Source organism: Orycteropus afer, unplaced genomic scaffold (assembly GCF_000298275.1).
Source record: "Orycteropus afer afer isolate SDZICR_OR568_19922 unplaced genomic scaffold, OryAfe1.0 scaffold00150, whole genome shotgun sequence".
Lineage (NCBI taxonomy): Eukaryota > Metazoa > Chordata > Mammalia > Tubulidentata > Orycteropodidae > Orycteropus > Orycteropus afer.
Genome location: NW_006921737.1, coordinates 2,369,834 through 2,386,094, shown reverse-complemented (window position 1 = coordinate 2,386,094; position 16,261 = coordinate 2,369,834). Strand labels below are relative to the sequence as shown.

Below are 16,261 nucleotides of genomic sequence, written 5' to 3'. Positions count from 1 at the left end.
AGTAGTGTCCTTTAATGAATGCCTGCCATATACTAAGCCCCTTTCTCAAGCCCATGCCATTTATCTGGCAGGACCACAGATGGGATTTGCATCCAGACTGTCTGATTTCAGAGCCCTTGGTCTTAACCTCTATGCTCTGCTGTCTGGGAGCACTGAGACAGGTACACATGATAAATATGATGTGTCCAGCCTCACATCAAAAGAGACAATAAGATACCCACACACCAGCCCTGCATCTAGGGTTTAACAGGTATGAAGTTCACTTTAGAGAGCTTATGACATAACCCTGTTCTGCTCCCCAAAATAATTTACTCTCTTGAGCATTTAGACATTTTGTCACTCAACAAGACCAGCCCATCCTTTTCCTGTCACTGCCTTTTCATCACCATTGATTCCTTTAACATTAAGCTCACAAAACAAGCCGACCTTCACCCAGGGTGGCCCTGGCAGTGTTTGGATGAGGCTGAGGAAGTGACCTCAGGTGAGCTGCTCCCCTTCTACCTCCTCTGTGATTCCATCCTCCCTCCCTCCTCCTGGGGCCAGATTCCACCCAAATGCCAGGCCCATGGATTGCAAACCTGAGCAAGGACCTGTCAAAATGCAGACTGCTGAGCCCCACCCCAGAGTTTCTGAATCTGTAGGTATAGGGTTACTAATGGAAAGATTGGAAGTTCAAGTCCACTCAGGGGCACCTCAGAAGAAAGGCCTGGCAATCTACTTCCTAAAAATTAGCTATTGAAAATCCTTGGGAGTACAGTTCTACTCTGACACACATGGGGTTACCATGAATCAGAGTCAACTCAATAGTAACTGGTAGGTCCGGGGTGGGGCTGGACAATTTGAGCTTTAACCCATTGCCAGGTGATGCTGATGCTGCTGTTTTGGGAACTACTGGCCTAAGGAGAACTGACAATCAACTAAGTGGTAAAAGGATATCTGGGGACTATGTCAATGGGCCGCTGTGTTTCATGAGGATAAAGGGGGTGTCCAAGTGTCTGGGGGGATGAGAACTACCCATGAGGAAGGAGGCAAGGGAAAGGCTGTTTCCCAGCACACCAACCCCACTGTTCATGCTGCCCCTTGACACCCTCTGAAGGGAAGAAACCCAGAATGGCTCACCCTCCCTCTTGAATATTCTATGGCTCCCTGTCCTCTCCAGATCCCAGAAGTTGCCCTTTTGAAGCAGAAGCATTGCTTCAGGTGCGTCATTCGTAACTCATTGGAGAATGTAGACTCTCCTTTCTGAAAACAAAATTCATTCTCAAATCTGCAGACACAGGCAGAGCAAACGGCCACCCCAGCCCTAATGTCAACAGTCCTGCTCTGACTTTGTGACGCATGAGGGCAAAGTATCTCTGCATTTATAAGCTGCTGCTTTCAGTATGGGCCACAACTCTGCTAGCTCCCAAAAGAGAGCCTGGCATGGCCCAACAGGCCTATGCTGGGCATACTGGAGATGATGTTGTAACTCTCTGACCATATGAGATTACTGAGGTCTCTAACACTCACATGGTCACAACTTCTCCTAAGAACTATCTGTATTATCTCCTGGATCTCAATGGCAAGAATTAGCTTCCCAGGCAGCCTTTCTTTTCTAGATCTTCATTCCTGGGCCTCTGGTTCAAGTTCTCTCACACTAAGATAAATTTGAAGACTGTGAAGTTGCCTTCACACCAGCAGATGTTGCATAATGCTAGCTCTGTGGCCTCTCTCTCCGTGTGTGTGTGTGTGTGTGTGTGTGTGTGATGCCAGCTTTTCCCTTTATCTCATTACACTCTTGATTTCTGGAGACTGAAGTTCAAGAGGGCATCTAATCTATTTCTCAGCATAAAGGACCACGGTAACCAAAGATACATGGTTTCATGGACAGATAGGTTTTAATTGCTAAGCCCACTAAGAAATACTGCAGCCACTTTAAATAAACTCTTGAGGTTTTCTTCTCTGATTTCTGGGAGGTATTTAGGGGTGTTAGAGCTCAAACTGAGAAAGACAGAATCATGTCCCAAATATTCAATCAAGCAAAGATCTTTAATTGCTTCAATCATTGCCCTTGGTCCGTTTGGCATCAGCACCTGCACAGGCTGAAAGCATCAAGTTTCCCCCATTGTCTTACCAGGAACAAGAAAGACAAGGATGCACAACACATGTAATAAGGTTCAGTTTATGTATCTGTTAAATGTGGCATTGAACTAGACAGTTTCTGAAGTCTCTTACAACAGAAAGTTATGGAACCACAATTATGTGAAAAACTCTGTGAAAAGTGTTTTATGTAACTTAACTCATTTAAAAGCCACAGACTCTTATGGGAGAAGTGTAATCATGCCCGTTTCACAGATGAGAGAATTGAGGCTCAGAAAGTAAACTATCATCCAGAGTCTCCCAACAAGGAAAGGGTTCGATCAAGATTTTGCACCATTGTTGTCCAATTATGAAATCCCTGCTTTCTCTGCCATCACACACTATGTCCTTATATGCACAGCTGCATATTTCTGAGAATCCTGGCTTTTACTATGACAGCTATTGGAAAACAAACTTTATCCTAATGTACACAGCATACTGATGGTGGCTGGGTGTGTTCCAGTGTGTGTTTGTTTACCCATGATAACAGTATTCATGTTATTACTGCTTCTCCCCTCAAGCTATCCATCCTATCCCCCATAACCTCCCAGAAGGATTCAGTAGCTCCCTTACCCGGAAAGGGCTCCTTGAGGAAGTGGCCATTGATGGTCTGGTTGGCTGTGCCCAGTGGGTTTTTGGCGATGAGGGTGTAGTTGCCGTTGTTGTAGTGGGTGGGCTTGTTGAAGAGCAAGCAGCCCTCAGAGACCTCACCCTCCTGGTAGTACTCCACATGGATGATCTTGGACTCCCGCAGGGGCTGCCCATTGTGCAGCCAGTGCAGCGTTGGCGGGGGGTTGCCACGCACCACGAACTCGATGCAATGTTCCAGGCGCAGTTCAGGCTCCTCCAGGCTCACCACACGTGGGGGGTCTGCCGGGAGAGGCTGGCTGAAGCTGGAGACACATTCTCCCGTGCCCTGGAACAGCTTTCCAGAAACTGGGACAGCAATCTCATTATTCCCCACCCAGCTCTTAAGAGGCCTCAGAGAATCAGAGGTCTCTCCACCACCACCCTAACAGAGGGAAAGAGATAGACATCTTCACTCAAGCTTCCTGGATCCACCTTAGCTGGAGAATTTCCTCTTAGGACCTTTAGGGATTTAACATCAGCTCGATTCTTCGAGCTGACTTAGGAGTGCCTTGAAGATGTAGTTGAGTTAGGAGTACACAACATTATTTCAAGGATAACATTGGGAGTTATGATTCAAGGAGCCACTGGTCAGTCTTGCCCTACAATGAATGCTCTTTCTGCCTCTCTTGGTAGGCAGACCCACCACTCTAGCTCAACCCTAGTAACACCTCTATCCCCCTCCCCAGCACCCTGCCCAAGTGTCTCTGTGGCACACAGCAGTACTCCACAATGGTGTTCACTTACAGTAGACAGTGAGGGCAACACTGGCATTGCTCATGCCCACCACATTCTCAGCGATGCAGGTCAGGGTAAAGCCATTGTCCTCACTCGTCACATTGACCAGTGTCAGGTTGATGGCGTGCACATTGGTCCAGTTCAGATTTGTCTGAAAATTTCAATAAAAAGATAACAACTAACAGTTTCTACAAAAGCGGCTCCTCCCTCCTAACTCCAAAACACCTTTACCAATCAAAAGGAAAGCTGAGCAGAAGGTAAAGGAGGCCTTTCTAGTGATTACATAACTTTAACAACATGTAATAAAGATGGCACCAACCAATTTCTAGAATCTTTATATTCAATATCCCTGGTAGTCTTCACAATAACCCTATGAGAGGAATACTATCAATATGCCTATCTTCCAGATGAGTAAACCAAGGTACAGAGAAGTTTAGTATCCTGTAGAAGGTCAAGATGTCTAGAAAGTAATGCAACTGGATGGAACCCAAGTCTATGTGTCTCTTCCTATATAAATAGAGCCACAAATCTTCCCTCTTCTTCTTCCTTATTCTCATATCTGTTACTTCTGTTTATGTTCTAGCTCATTAAGACTAAGAGGTGATGGGTCCCCAAGCTCCTGGATGGAGCCTGAGGCTAGGATGCTTACCTGGTGGGTGTTGATAGACTGCAGCCCAGTGACTATCCAGTCCACATCAGGCAGAGGTGACCCAGACCCATTGCAAGTGATGACAGCATTGTCACCCTCTCGTACGGTCAGGTTGACATGGCTGACACTGATCTCAGGAAGATCTAAGGGGAAGGAGGACAGAGCAGGTAAAAAGACAGGCAAAAACTTACTACCAGAAGGAAGCTCTGTCTAGGACCTGACGGTGGCACTTCATAACTTGCCCAAAAGCAACTCCAGCACAATCTCCTTGAGCTTCTCGTAGGCTCTCAAGCCCCAGAAACTTCACATTACCTCCTCAGGAGATACCAGAACCCAGAATTCATGTTCATGCAGTTGAGCTCTCTTACATGGCTGGGGATGAGAGTGGGATGGGGGTATCTACTCGAGGAATGTGATTCTAGCTATTAAATCAAATGATATCATTCATTTTGGTCGTTTTTCAAATGCTGGTGTGCTTCAATTCCCATGAGAACTTGTAAGAAATTCAGATTTCCAGGACTCATCCCCAGAGATTTTGGTTTAGTAAGTCTGTGGTTGGGCCTAGAAGTCTGCTTCTTGAAGAGCACACTAGATGCTTCTGATACAGGAGTCCAAAGACCACACTTTGAGATACACTGAAGTAGCATATGCCCTGATAGCATACTGGTTCAGTGCTTGGCTGCTAACCAAAAGGTCGGCCATTCAAACCCACCAGCAGCTCCACAAGAGAAAAGACCTGGCAATCTGCTCCCATAAAAATGACAGCCAGGGTAACTCTATGGGGCAGTTCTACTCTATTACATGGTGTTTCTAAGAATCAGAATTGACTTGATGGCACCCAACAACATTTCAGATCTGAATGGCTGATAGTGCACAAAAAGAAAGGAAATCTGTCTGATGAGAAGGGGCACATCTAGTGTCTTTCCACAATCCTGAAATCAACCTTCCCATGGATGTCAGTGAGTTTATGGCTAGCTCACAAAAGGACAGGAATGATCAAGGAGGTAAAAGGTGGGTCAGATGTGCACCCAACTTCAGAGTTCAAGGAGTTATGGTGGTGCAGTGCCTAAGGCATTTGACTGTTAACCAGAGGGCTTGTGATTCAAACCCACCAGCCACTCCTCAGAAGGAAGGCTGGGAAATCTACTTCCATAGAGATACTGCCTCAGAAACCCAAGAAGTGGTCGCTATGAGTCAGATCTGACTTGACAGCAGTGAGTTTGGTTTGGTTTTTGGTTTAGGGCAGTGGGGAAAGGAAGGTCCTGGCTTTCCAGGTTAATGTGCAGTGCCAGTGTCTCAGGGCTGCCTCTCTGGAGCCAGCAGGGCTGGGCCACCCACTCACCACATTGGCTGATGTTCATGCGGAAGAGGGGCAGTTGAGAGCCATCTGCGTTGATGCAGTAGAGGTTCTGGCTGTTGAGCTTGGCCTCCCCCTGCTCCTGCCACAGCTGCATCCAGCGGATGTCACAGCTACAGTTGAAGAAGTTCTGCTCCAGTCTCCTGTGGGCAAGGAGAGAGGGGAAGGGAACCCTGAACCACAGGTGGCCCAGCTCCCCTTCCAGGGCAGGGAGACCAAGAAGGCCTCTATCTTCTGCTCATCAGGAATTAGAACAGAAGGGGTGTAGCAAGGTCTTGCAAGGGAAAAAAAATAAATAAAAGAGTACTTCTAAGTCCATGATGTTATTTAATTTTTAAATTAAGACTCATATTTAAAAATGGAAGTTGCCCCACTTAACTCGCCTGGCAAAGAGCCCCTTTTATTAAGTCAGTTTGGGATGACTCTTCGCAAATCCTCCAAAGGCTTCCCATTTCATTGAAAGTTAAAGCCAAAGCCCTACATGCTTTGTATGACTCCCATCACCATTCTGATGTCCTTTCTGCCCCACTTCTTCAACTCCTCTTCAGCCATTCTAATCTTCTTCCTGTCTGTCAAATTCAACAGTATGACCTGTGTGTGCTCACCTGAGGACCTCTGTACTCGCTGCTATCCCCTCTGCCAGTATTGCTGTTATCCAACATATCTGCAAGACTGACATCTTCACATCATTAAGGAATCATGCTGCCTTCTCTGACTATCCTCTGTTAAAAAAAAAAAAAAAGCTGCCACTACCACTCCTGCCCTAATGCTGCCTAATCCTTCACCCTGCTATATGCTTCTTTCTAGCATACATCACCACCTGGCATTACTTTAAACATTTATTTGTTTGTTTTATTATCTGTTCCCCAAATAGAAAGGATGCTCTATGGAGATCAAACACACTGCCCATTTTGTTTAGTGCTGTATCATAAGTACCTACAACTGTGCCTGGCACATGAATATTGGTTAGATGTAATAATGAATGAATGAATGAGCTACTCTGCCTGGGGGGATAGGTGATTAGCTATCTCCAAGATCTGCTCAAAGTGCATCTGGAGATCATCTTTATTCCTTTATGAATTCAGCAAACCCTTAATAAACACCTATTCTATGTCCAGCCCTGGGTTGAATGATGCTGATACAGAGACAAATAGGATCCTTCCTGTTCTCAAACTGTGCTCAGCCTGGTGAAAGGAAATACCAAGTTTAAGCCCCACCTTCTCCACAGATTCTCTTTATGACCTGGAGCAAGTGACCAACCTTCTCAAAGGGGTTATCACATTAGGGGGGTCATGGACAGCAGTCAACAATCTAAAACTCTTGAAGTAAAGGACCTCCAATAAATCTGCATGCCTGGGTCATGAAGTAGAAGACAGTTCTCTTTCTGGATCATTAGATCAAGGAAATGAATCTGCTGGCACTCAGAGCGAGTGGCACTTGGGTAAGTTGAGCTGAGAGCCAAAATATATTTGACAACTGGAAAATTCCAAAATAGGTAAGCCTGCAGCAAAATTAGTCAGCTTTTCAGGAAAAAGCAAGGCCCTTGGGGAAATGAATCAATGTTTTCTCGTCACTAGGACACCACAGGTAGAATGTGCAAATGCCCCACATCATATCCACTTAGTGTAAAATTACACATAACTTCTCTCTGCACCCTGCACTTTTCAGAAAAGGCAGAGAAGGAAACTAATCTTTATTGAGCATCTGCTTCTCACAACCACCCTGGGAAATAGCCAGTATTGTCTCCACATAGGCAAGGGACTCTCTCTGATGTTTGGAGGGTTAAACAACAAACTCAGCTGGTGAGTAAATGATCAAGGTTTCATATCTCAGTCTGTTGTTGTTGTTGTTATGTGCCGTTGAGTCAAACCCGACTCATAGCAACCCCTCCTTGGGTTTCCGAGGCAGTATCACTATGGAAGTAGAATTGCCCAACCTTCCTTCCGAGGAGTGGCTGGTGGGTTTGAACCACCAGCCGTCTGGTTAGCAGGCAAGTGTCTTAGCCACTATGCTACCAGCACTCCCATCTCAGTCTGCTGGATTCCAAATCTCATGCACTTTCCACTCCTTCGATTGTGTGCAAGGCATTGCTAGATACAATGAGAGATGCAAAGCTGAGCAAGACAGGGCCTTTGAACTTAGAGTTTATGTAAGCAGAGACTAGGGAAAGAGTTAGAGGGAAGAAGGAAGGCTGGGAGCCCCTGGATGGAGCAAGTAGTTAAGCATTTGGCTGTTAACCAAAAGGTTGGAAGTTTGAGTCCATTCAGAGGCCCCTCAGAATGTGGTGATGTACTTCTGAAACATCAGCCATTGAAAATCCTATACCAAACCAAACTCACTGACGTTGGGTTGGACCTGACTCACAGTGACCCTTCCTTGGGTTTCCGAGGTGGTACCACTACGGAAGTAGATTGCTCAACCTTCCTTCTGAGGAGTGGCTGGTGGGTTTGAACTGCCAGCCTTCTGGTTAGCAGTCAAATGCCTTATGCACTACCCCACCAGAGCTCCTTGAAAATCCTTTGGAGCATAATTTTACTCTGAAACTCATGGGGTCACCATGAGTCAGAGATACCTTGATGGCAACTGGTGTGGTTTGGTTTTTCGTTTATGGAAGGCTGAGGGCATATTGTGAGCTGAGGTGGGAAAAGAGGAAAGAAGAATTTAGCCAGAGAAGTGAGCCTGTGTCAAGGAGCACTGGGAAAGAAAGCCAGATGGTAGAGGATTCTCTCTGCCACACCACCAAGGCTAGAATTCCTATAGGGGCCATGGAGGCCCTTTGAGATGGAAGACAGTAAGATCACAGTATCTCTATAAGAGCAATCTGACAATAGTATGCAGAATGAATAGGTCTAGAGAAGAGTGAGAGATTGGGACACAAGTTGGGAAGTGTGTAAATGCAGGGACAGCATGTGCAGTTAGGTAGTTTGTGCATTTCTCAAAGTGCTAGCTGAGGCGATGAATCAGGGATGAAGTCCAATCTGGACATGGCTGTCAGGTCCAGGGCCACATCCACCCAGAGCAGGCGTCTTCTTCTAATTCACACATAGGCTCCATATAGGGTAGGAGGGTGCAGGTCAAGGTTCTCAAGATTTTTGGTCTCAAGCCTCCTTTTCACTCTTAAAAATTATTGAGGCCTCAAGGAGCTTTTATTTATGTGGGTTATATCTATCACTATTTAGGATGCTAGAAATTAAAACTGAGACATTTTTAAAACACAAGAACAAATTAGGATAACCTCCATCAGTTGGTGCCCTAATGGTGTTGTTATTATGTGCCGTCGAGTCAGACCTGACTCATGGCAACCCTTCCTTGGGTTTCTGAGGTGGTAGCACTACGGAAGTAGATTGCCCAACCTTCCTTCTAATGGTGTAGTGGTTAAGTATTTGACTGCTAACTTACAGGTCAATGGTTCAAACTCACCAGCTACTTCATGGGAGAAAGATGAGGCATGCAGCTTCCGTAAAGATTACAGCCTTGGAAACCCTATGAGCAGTTCTACTCTGTCCTGTAGAGTTGCTATAAGTTGGAATCAATTCCACGGCAGTGGATTTGGTTTTTGTTTTGTTTTATTTTAGTCCTCAGAGTAGGGATATCACATGTCATGTGGCCACTGGAAAACTCCACTGTACATTCAGGATAGAATGAGATGAAAAACCCAAGTAACTTCTTGGTGCTATTATAAAAATAGTTTTTAACTTTGTGGTCTTCCTGGGCCACTGTCTTAGTTTCCTAGTGTTTCTATAACAGAAATACCATGAATGGATGTCTTTAACAAATATAAATTTATGTTCTTATATTTCAGGAGGCTAGAAGTCCAAATTCAGGGCACCGATTCTAGGGGAAGACTCTTTCTCTGTCTACTCTGGGAAGATCCTTGTCTCTCTCAGTTTCTCTAACTGCAGTTCCTCACTTCCTTGGTGATCTTCACATGGCATGTATCTTCCTCCATTTATGCTTCCTTGTATGTTTCTATGCTACTCCTTAGAAATCAGATGTAGGTTTAGGACACACACCAACATTGATATGGCCTCATTTACCTAACAAAGAAAACCCTACTCCCAAACAGGATTGTATCCACAGGTGAGAGTTGAGATTCCAACATACAGTTTTGAGGGATATAACTCAATCCTTACAGCCACCATTTGAAAACTATGCTTAATTCATAAGAGTCTAGAGTAGAGTGCAAAAATTGGGGGAAAGGGAGGAGAAGACCAAGAAAACAAAGAGGAAGACAAGGGGTATTTGGGGCTTTGTAGGCAGTAGAAGAAAAGGAATGGGTCCAAGATGACCTCAAAGTTTTCAGGTCCAGAGGATGGGACATCAGCAGGGGAGAAAAGTGTCTTTGGTTGAAAACAGTGAGAAGAAATGAGTAGAAAAGAAGTAATTAGACATATTATGAATGGGGATGGTCAGAGTGGGGTGGTGGGAACCAAGGTCCTAAAGGAGAAAAAGGAAGGCTGAGGTCAAGAAGCCTTGGAGGTGTTTGCCCTGGAGATAAGCAAGATGCCTCTGAGGCTGGAAATGAGATAGAGGAGAAAAGAGAAAAGACAGGCAAGAGAAAATGAGAGAGGATTAAGAAAACTTCTAGGAACAATAACATTTGCATGGCATTACCACATACCCAACACTATGCTAAATGCTTACACACAGGACCTCATTTAACCCACACAGCAAAAGGGGAGTGTAAGGAAAGTCCCATGGAGGGCATCCCTAGTAAAAGCAGAAGGTGAAGTCAGCCACCGAGGGTAAGTGGGAAAGGGAGGCTAGACGAGGTGGAGCAGTTCAGATTACATTGTAGGGCTGCCAGGAGCAGCCTGGCAGGCCTGTTGGAAAGTATAGGAGGGTCCAGATGCTTGAATACCTGCAAAAAGAACCAATTCTGCCTAGTTTTCCCCAGCCGCTCACTTAACAAGTTGCGACCATTCATTATTAAGTAGGTGTAAAAATACAAATTATCCACCTGGGTGGAAAAGATTAGAGAAGTGAGGGCTTGGGTAGGTGCTTCAAGCATTTTCAGTCCTGTCTCTTGTCCAAGCCCTGCCTCTTGTCTGAGCTCTGTACTGCACATCCAACCATCTTGGTGGCCTCCCAAATGCAGACAACACCGAAGTGTCCTGAGGTTGACAGGAGTATTAGGGAAGATGTTTATGGCATGCTGAGAATGCTGCCAGGCATGGACACAGCAATGAATTTTTTGCATCCTTCCATCCTTTGTTCTTTTCCTCCAGGGTCCTGATTACAAAACCTGATCAAGGGATACATGTGGAGAGTTGGTCCCACCAGATCCAGGGTCTTCTGGAAACTGCTATAAAAAACCTGTCTCTCATTTTTCTAGACTTTCCACTGAGAGAACTAAAAACACACAAAGCAGAAAGCATTCTCATTCTTCCAACAGTGGGAGTCTGAGTATTCTACTGAGCAAATCCACACTCATCTTCATATCCTGGCAAGAAAGGCGAGATGGACAAGATGCAAAGAGGGGAAATTCCTGGTTCTAAATGGTGCTGTCCTTTCTGCATCCCTCCTTCCATCAAATCAGGTCTATGGTAAAGGGGCAGATTTGTGGAGCCTAAAGCACACTTCCCCTGCACCATCAATAATGCAGGCAGCCCATGAACAATACAGCAGCAGCTTCTTCAGGGCAGTTTACCAACATCCAGCCCTGGCCCCAAGATGGCCTAGGGCCTAATTACTGAACCCTGGGGGCTTTCTATGGATTAACTCAGCCCATGTGGCATGTGCACACAGGCACTTTGCAGATTGGCCAAGACCAGGACTGGGTGTTTAGGAAACATTGATTTCCCTCTAGTCATCATTCTGCTTGTTTTCTTCTCTCCTCCCCAGCATTGGCCCTGCCAGTGGCAATTCTGGGACCAGGAGATGGGAAAGGAAGAGACCTAGAGAGCAAAGGTAGCCTGACTTGCAGGTAAAGGATGCCCTGAGGGCTGAGAATCCACACAGGCCTTCCTGAGATAACCACAGTCCACGGTAGAAAAGATGGTGCAGGACCAGGCAGTGTTTCCTTCTGTCGTACAGAGGGTCACTATGAGTCTTAACCAACTCAATGGCACCTAATAACAACAATGTGGTAGAAAAAGTACATGAATGACAAATCTGAGTTGAGCTAGCTGTGACACCTTGGGCAAATGTGGTGAGTTGAATGGTGGTCCTCAAAAATCACATGTCCCAGTCCTAACCCCTCATACCTGTGGATGAGACCTTATTTAGAAATAGGGTCTTTGCAGGTGCAATTAAGGATCTTGGGATAAGATCATCCTGGAGTTAGAGTGAACCCTAAAATCTAGCCTAAATTCAATGCCTGGTGTCCTTATAAGAGGAAGGAGAGGGAAATAAGAGACATAGGGACACAGGAAAAAGGGCCATATAAAGACCAAGGCAGAGGCAGCTACAGACCAAGGCTGTGACCTGGAATCACCAGAAGCTAGAAGAACCAAGGGAAGATTTTTCCGCAGGGACTTTGGAGTCAGTGTGGCCCTGCTGACAGCTTGATTTGGGATTTTTGGTCTCCGGAACTATAAAAGAATAAATTTCTGTTATTTTAACTCACCAAGATTGTGTTAGTTTGGAAACTAATACAGCAAGTGAGTTAATTCTCCAAAGCTTCTTTTTTAACATCAGCAAAATGGGGATAATTGTGCTGGATCCTACTCCTTCACAAAGTGATTGTGAGATTGGTGATAATATATATTACCATGCTTTGTGAATTAAAAGAAGTGATAAAGAAGCAAAAACTATTTTTATAGAAATAACACTACTAACATTATTGTTTAATGACTTCTCCCAGAGGCTTGGAGAGTGGTCACAGTCAAACCCGGGAGGGCAGTTCCAGGATCAGCCCAAATCCATCCTTGATACCAAGTTAATATTTTACCAAGTTGATTAAATTTGCAAGTTACACCAGAGATAATTATCACTTTCTTTAAGAAAATGGAATATTCCAATCTATTTGGATGCATGTAAGGTATTAAGAAAAGCCTGCTCAAGATACACTAATAGTCCCTCGGGGGTATTTCTGAAGAGTTTCTGTGCTGTGGGTGTCTGCCCACAGATACCTGTTATCATTGCCTGAACTGTATCCTGGGATTCTGAATCTAAGCTTCTTTCCTTTCTTATTCGTGATTTCTCTCTGAGACAACCACTTTGATTCTAGCTCTGCTCTGGTTTCTGAACAAATAGTTCTAGTCTCCTCTGTAAATAAAAAAATAATACTGTCTAGCCATATCCACAAACTTCTGAGGATACTCCTCAATGTCAAGTCAGATTTCTTCAAATTTGTGCCCCTGGAATAGTGCAGGCTACCCTAAAGCAAGCCTTTTCTGTTTTTAGTTAATATTCTTCTCATTTATTCCATTTAACTTTTTATTTTAAGTGAAAGTTTACAATGCAAATTGGTTTTCCATTCAACTGTTTCTACACGTTTTGTTTCATGACATTAAATGCAGTTCCCACAATGTAACAGCACTCTTCCCAATTCCTCTACTCTTATATAAAATGTCAAGAAAAGGTTTACACATGCAAAGAAATATTCTTTGATGGTTACCAGAAATGGGAGGGGAAGGAAAATCACCAACTACTTAAGAGTCATGTATTAATTTGAATAAAGGGAAAGGTAATATAAAGCAAGTCTTGAAAGACATTTCCAATTGGTTCAGTAAGGGAAGCAAACTTAGCCTGGTGGGAAGCAGTGGGTCAGGTGTTCAGCCAAGGCCACGCCCTTCCTCTCACTAAAGTAAATGAATGGTCCCTGGGTAGTCCAAATTGTTTAGATTGGGTTATTAACTGAAAGGTTGGTAGATCCTGGGGGCGGAGCCTGGTTCAAATGCACTCAGCATTGTTACAGAGGTGATCTACTTCCATAAGATAAACCAAAAAAAAACTCACTGCCATTGAGTGTATTCCAACTCACAGCAACCCCCATTGGGTTTCTGAGGCTGTAAACTTTTACAGAAGTAGATTGCCCCATCTTCCTTCCAAGGAGCATCTGGTGGGTATGAACCACCAACCTTCCAGTTAGCAGTCAAATACTTTAGGCACTGAGCCATCAGAGCTCCTTTCCATAAATTGTTGTTGTTATGTGCTGTCGAGTCAGCCCCAACTCATAGCAACTCCTCCTTGGGTTGCCGAGGCAGTATCACTTCAGAAGTAGATTGCCCAACCTTCCTTCTGAGGAGTGGCTGGTGGGTTTGAACCACCAGCCTTCTGGTTAGCAGTCAAGTGCCTTAGGCACTATGCTACAATCCTATTCTAATACATATGGGGTTGCCATGAGTTGGAATTGACTTGACGGCTAGTTCAGTGTTCAGTGTTCAATATTCCAGATTGATAGGATAAAAAAAAAGGAAGATCACAACATCATATCAGTTGATATACAAAAATAAATGAGATAAAGTAACATAGCAAGAGCTCTGCGATGTTAATTTTTTTTTTCCTTTTTTCTGTGATATCTCTTAGAGGAACCCCTATTGTGAGACTGGCTTCTAGAAGAAGATACTAAGCATGTAGTATCTAGTGTATGTAGTCAAGTTGTGTAAGAGCGAGAACATGATCTTTGGGAGCAGACAACCTGGATGGTAGTAAAGTTAATAATCATAATACTAATCCCCAGAGTTACCATTTACTAACCATGTGATCTTGGACACTTGTTTAACTTGATCAAGCTTCAAATCCTTCATTTGTAAAACTGGTTATAAAAACATCTGCTTCATGAGATTGTTCTGAGGATTAGATGAAATAACAGAGGTGGAAGTGGCTTATAAAGGACCTGGTACATAAATCCCACTCCCTCTTCTCCACTACTGGAAACCCTTCCAAACCCAGCCTTTCCAATGGGAAATTTCAACAGTATCAGTTCTTCTATCAAGGATCCTAGGAGGGGAGTCTTGTTGGGGTGTGGCAGGGGCCCACAATGGTAGAATGAAATGTGCTAAGAGACTGTTGCACATTCAAGCTTGTCCCTTCTGTGGGGCCATCATCTCTCCTTCCTGAGGTCACTTGAAACCTCACACTTCTACTAGAGCACACTGAGCCCTCGCTCTCTGTCCCCTCTCCTTCAGAGCTTCTTCCTTCCTGGCAATACCCGGCCTGTCCCCACAAGACAGCCCACAGGCTCCATTGGGCAGATCCTGGCAGTCTAGATGGCTCATGGCAGATGGCGCCATGTGGACTAATCAGGAAGCCGGACAAGAAAATACTACCCTCTCTTCCATTTGCCAGGAACTGGAATTGTTTGGATTTTAATCATAGCCATAGCTAAGAGCCAACACGCAGCCCCTTCAGCCAAAAGATAAATTTTCCACACTCAACATGCAATTCTTCCTGAAAAAATAGACCCCTACCAGGGTGATTGCTCCTTAGAGGGGGGCGCTTTTTTTATTTTTCAATATAATTCTTTCTTATTTAACAATATGACAGAAATATAATACTCCAAGGACAGGGTGGCGCTCACACGCTGACTCACACTGGAGGGAATGTCTTCATTCCCCCATAAGTCACATCTAGCTCAGGGTGTATCGATCCCGGGCAAAGATGAATGCAGAATCCCATGATCCTCTGGGAGAAATCTGACATTTTCTTTAAATATATATTCACTGAACAACTGTTTCTAAAACTCCACGAAACAGGTCACCAGGGCAGCACACCATTGATTTTGCATCCAGTGATTTTTCTTTTTTTTTTAAAGAAAGAGCACTGAACACTTTCTCAATAATTCAGCTGATCGTAGACCCCAGATGTTCCCTGGAGAGATGCTGTCCCTGGCTTCCCACAAATGAGTGGCAAGTGTCCCGGGAGAATTCAGTGCAAGATTCCCAAGAATAGTGCCTAAGAAAAATGTGGAACAAAACTCAAAATAATAAAAATGACCAGCCTTAATGGTCTTATAGACACTGGTGGAACCCCAGAGACTATGGCCATAAGAAACTCTTCAGGCCTACAACTCAGCTCACCCCATGACTGAACTTTCAGCTAAATGATAGGCTTATAGTGAATGATAACATCAGGGAGGTACACACTCATTAGAACCATCAGCTATATGAGATCAAAGGGGCAGCATTTGCCCAGGGACAAACCTAAGGACGGCAGGAAGGAATAGGAAAGAAGGTTGAAGGAAAATGGTAAACACAAGGAGGAAATGAGAAGAATGCTATTACATTGTGGGGATTTCAATCAATTCATGAACAAAATATGTATGAATTGTTGAATGCAAAACCAGTCTGCTCTGTAAACTTTCACCCAAATCACAATGAAAAGTTTAAAAAAGAAAGAAAGAAAAGTAGTCCCCAGGTGGTCCTTGATGGCAGGGGCTACAGTCAGTTCATCACTTACGGGACACTGAGTTTCTGTTAAGGGCGACGAAAAAATTTGAAAATGGATAGTAGTGATGGTTGTACAATATGATGAATGTAATTAACATCACTGAATTGTGCACGTAAAAAATGTTAAAACAGCAAATGCTTTATTATATATGTGTGCTTACCACAATTTCATTAAAAAACCATAAAACTGTAAAAAAAATAAAAGACAAGGAACAACTATAATTATGCAGTTTTAAAGAATTATTGTAGAGTATAATAAAGGGCATCTATGCAAAACCAACAGCCAACTTTATTCTCAATGGAGAAAGACTGAAACCATTCCTCTTGAGAAGAGGAACCAGACAAGGATGCCCGCTATCACCACTTCTATTCAACATTGTACTGGAAGTCCTAGCCAGGGCCATAAGGGAAGAAAGGGAAATCAAAGGCACCCAGATT

At 44.2% G+C, this 16,261-nt stretch overlaps 1 protein-coding gene across 1 annotated transcript in view; it reads right to left on the bottom strand.

Moving 5' to 3' along the window:
- Window positions 1-16,261, bottom strand: part of NTRK3 (neurotrophic receptor tyrosine kinase 3) — a 587,560-nt gene that overhangs the window by 371,694 nt on the left and 199,605 nt on the right. Inside the window, exons 6-10 of the mRNA XM_042781682.1 lie at window positions 9,612-9,638; window positions 5,475-5,632; window positions 4,133-4,275; window positions 3,493-3,634; window positions 2,692-2,988 (exon numbers count right to left, since the gene is read on the bottom strand). Coding sequence (XP_042637616.1) covers window positions 2,692-2,988; window positions 3,493-3,634; window positions 4,133-4,275; window positions 5,475-5,632; window positions 9,612-9,638 — 767 coding nt within the window. The remainder of the gene's footprint in view (window positions 1-2,691; window positions 2,989-3,492; window positions 3,635-4,132; window positions 4,276-5,474; window positions 5,633-9,611; window positions 9,639-16,261) is intronic.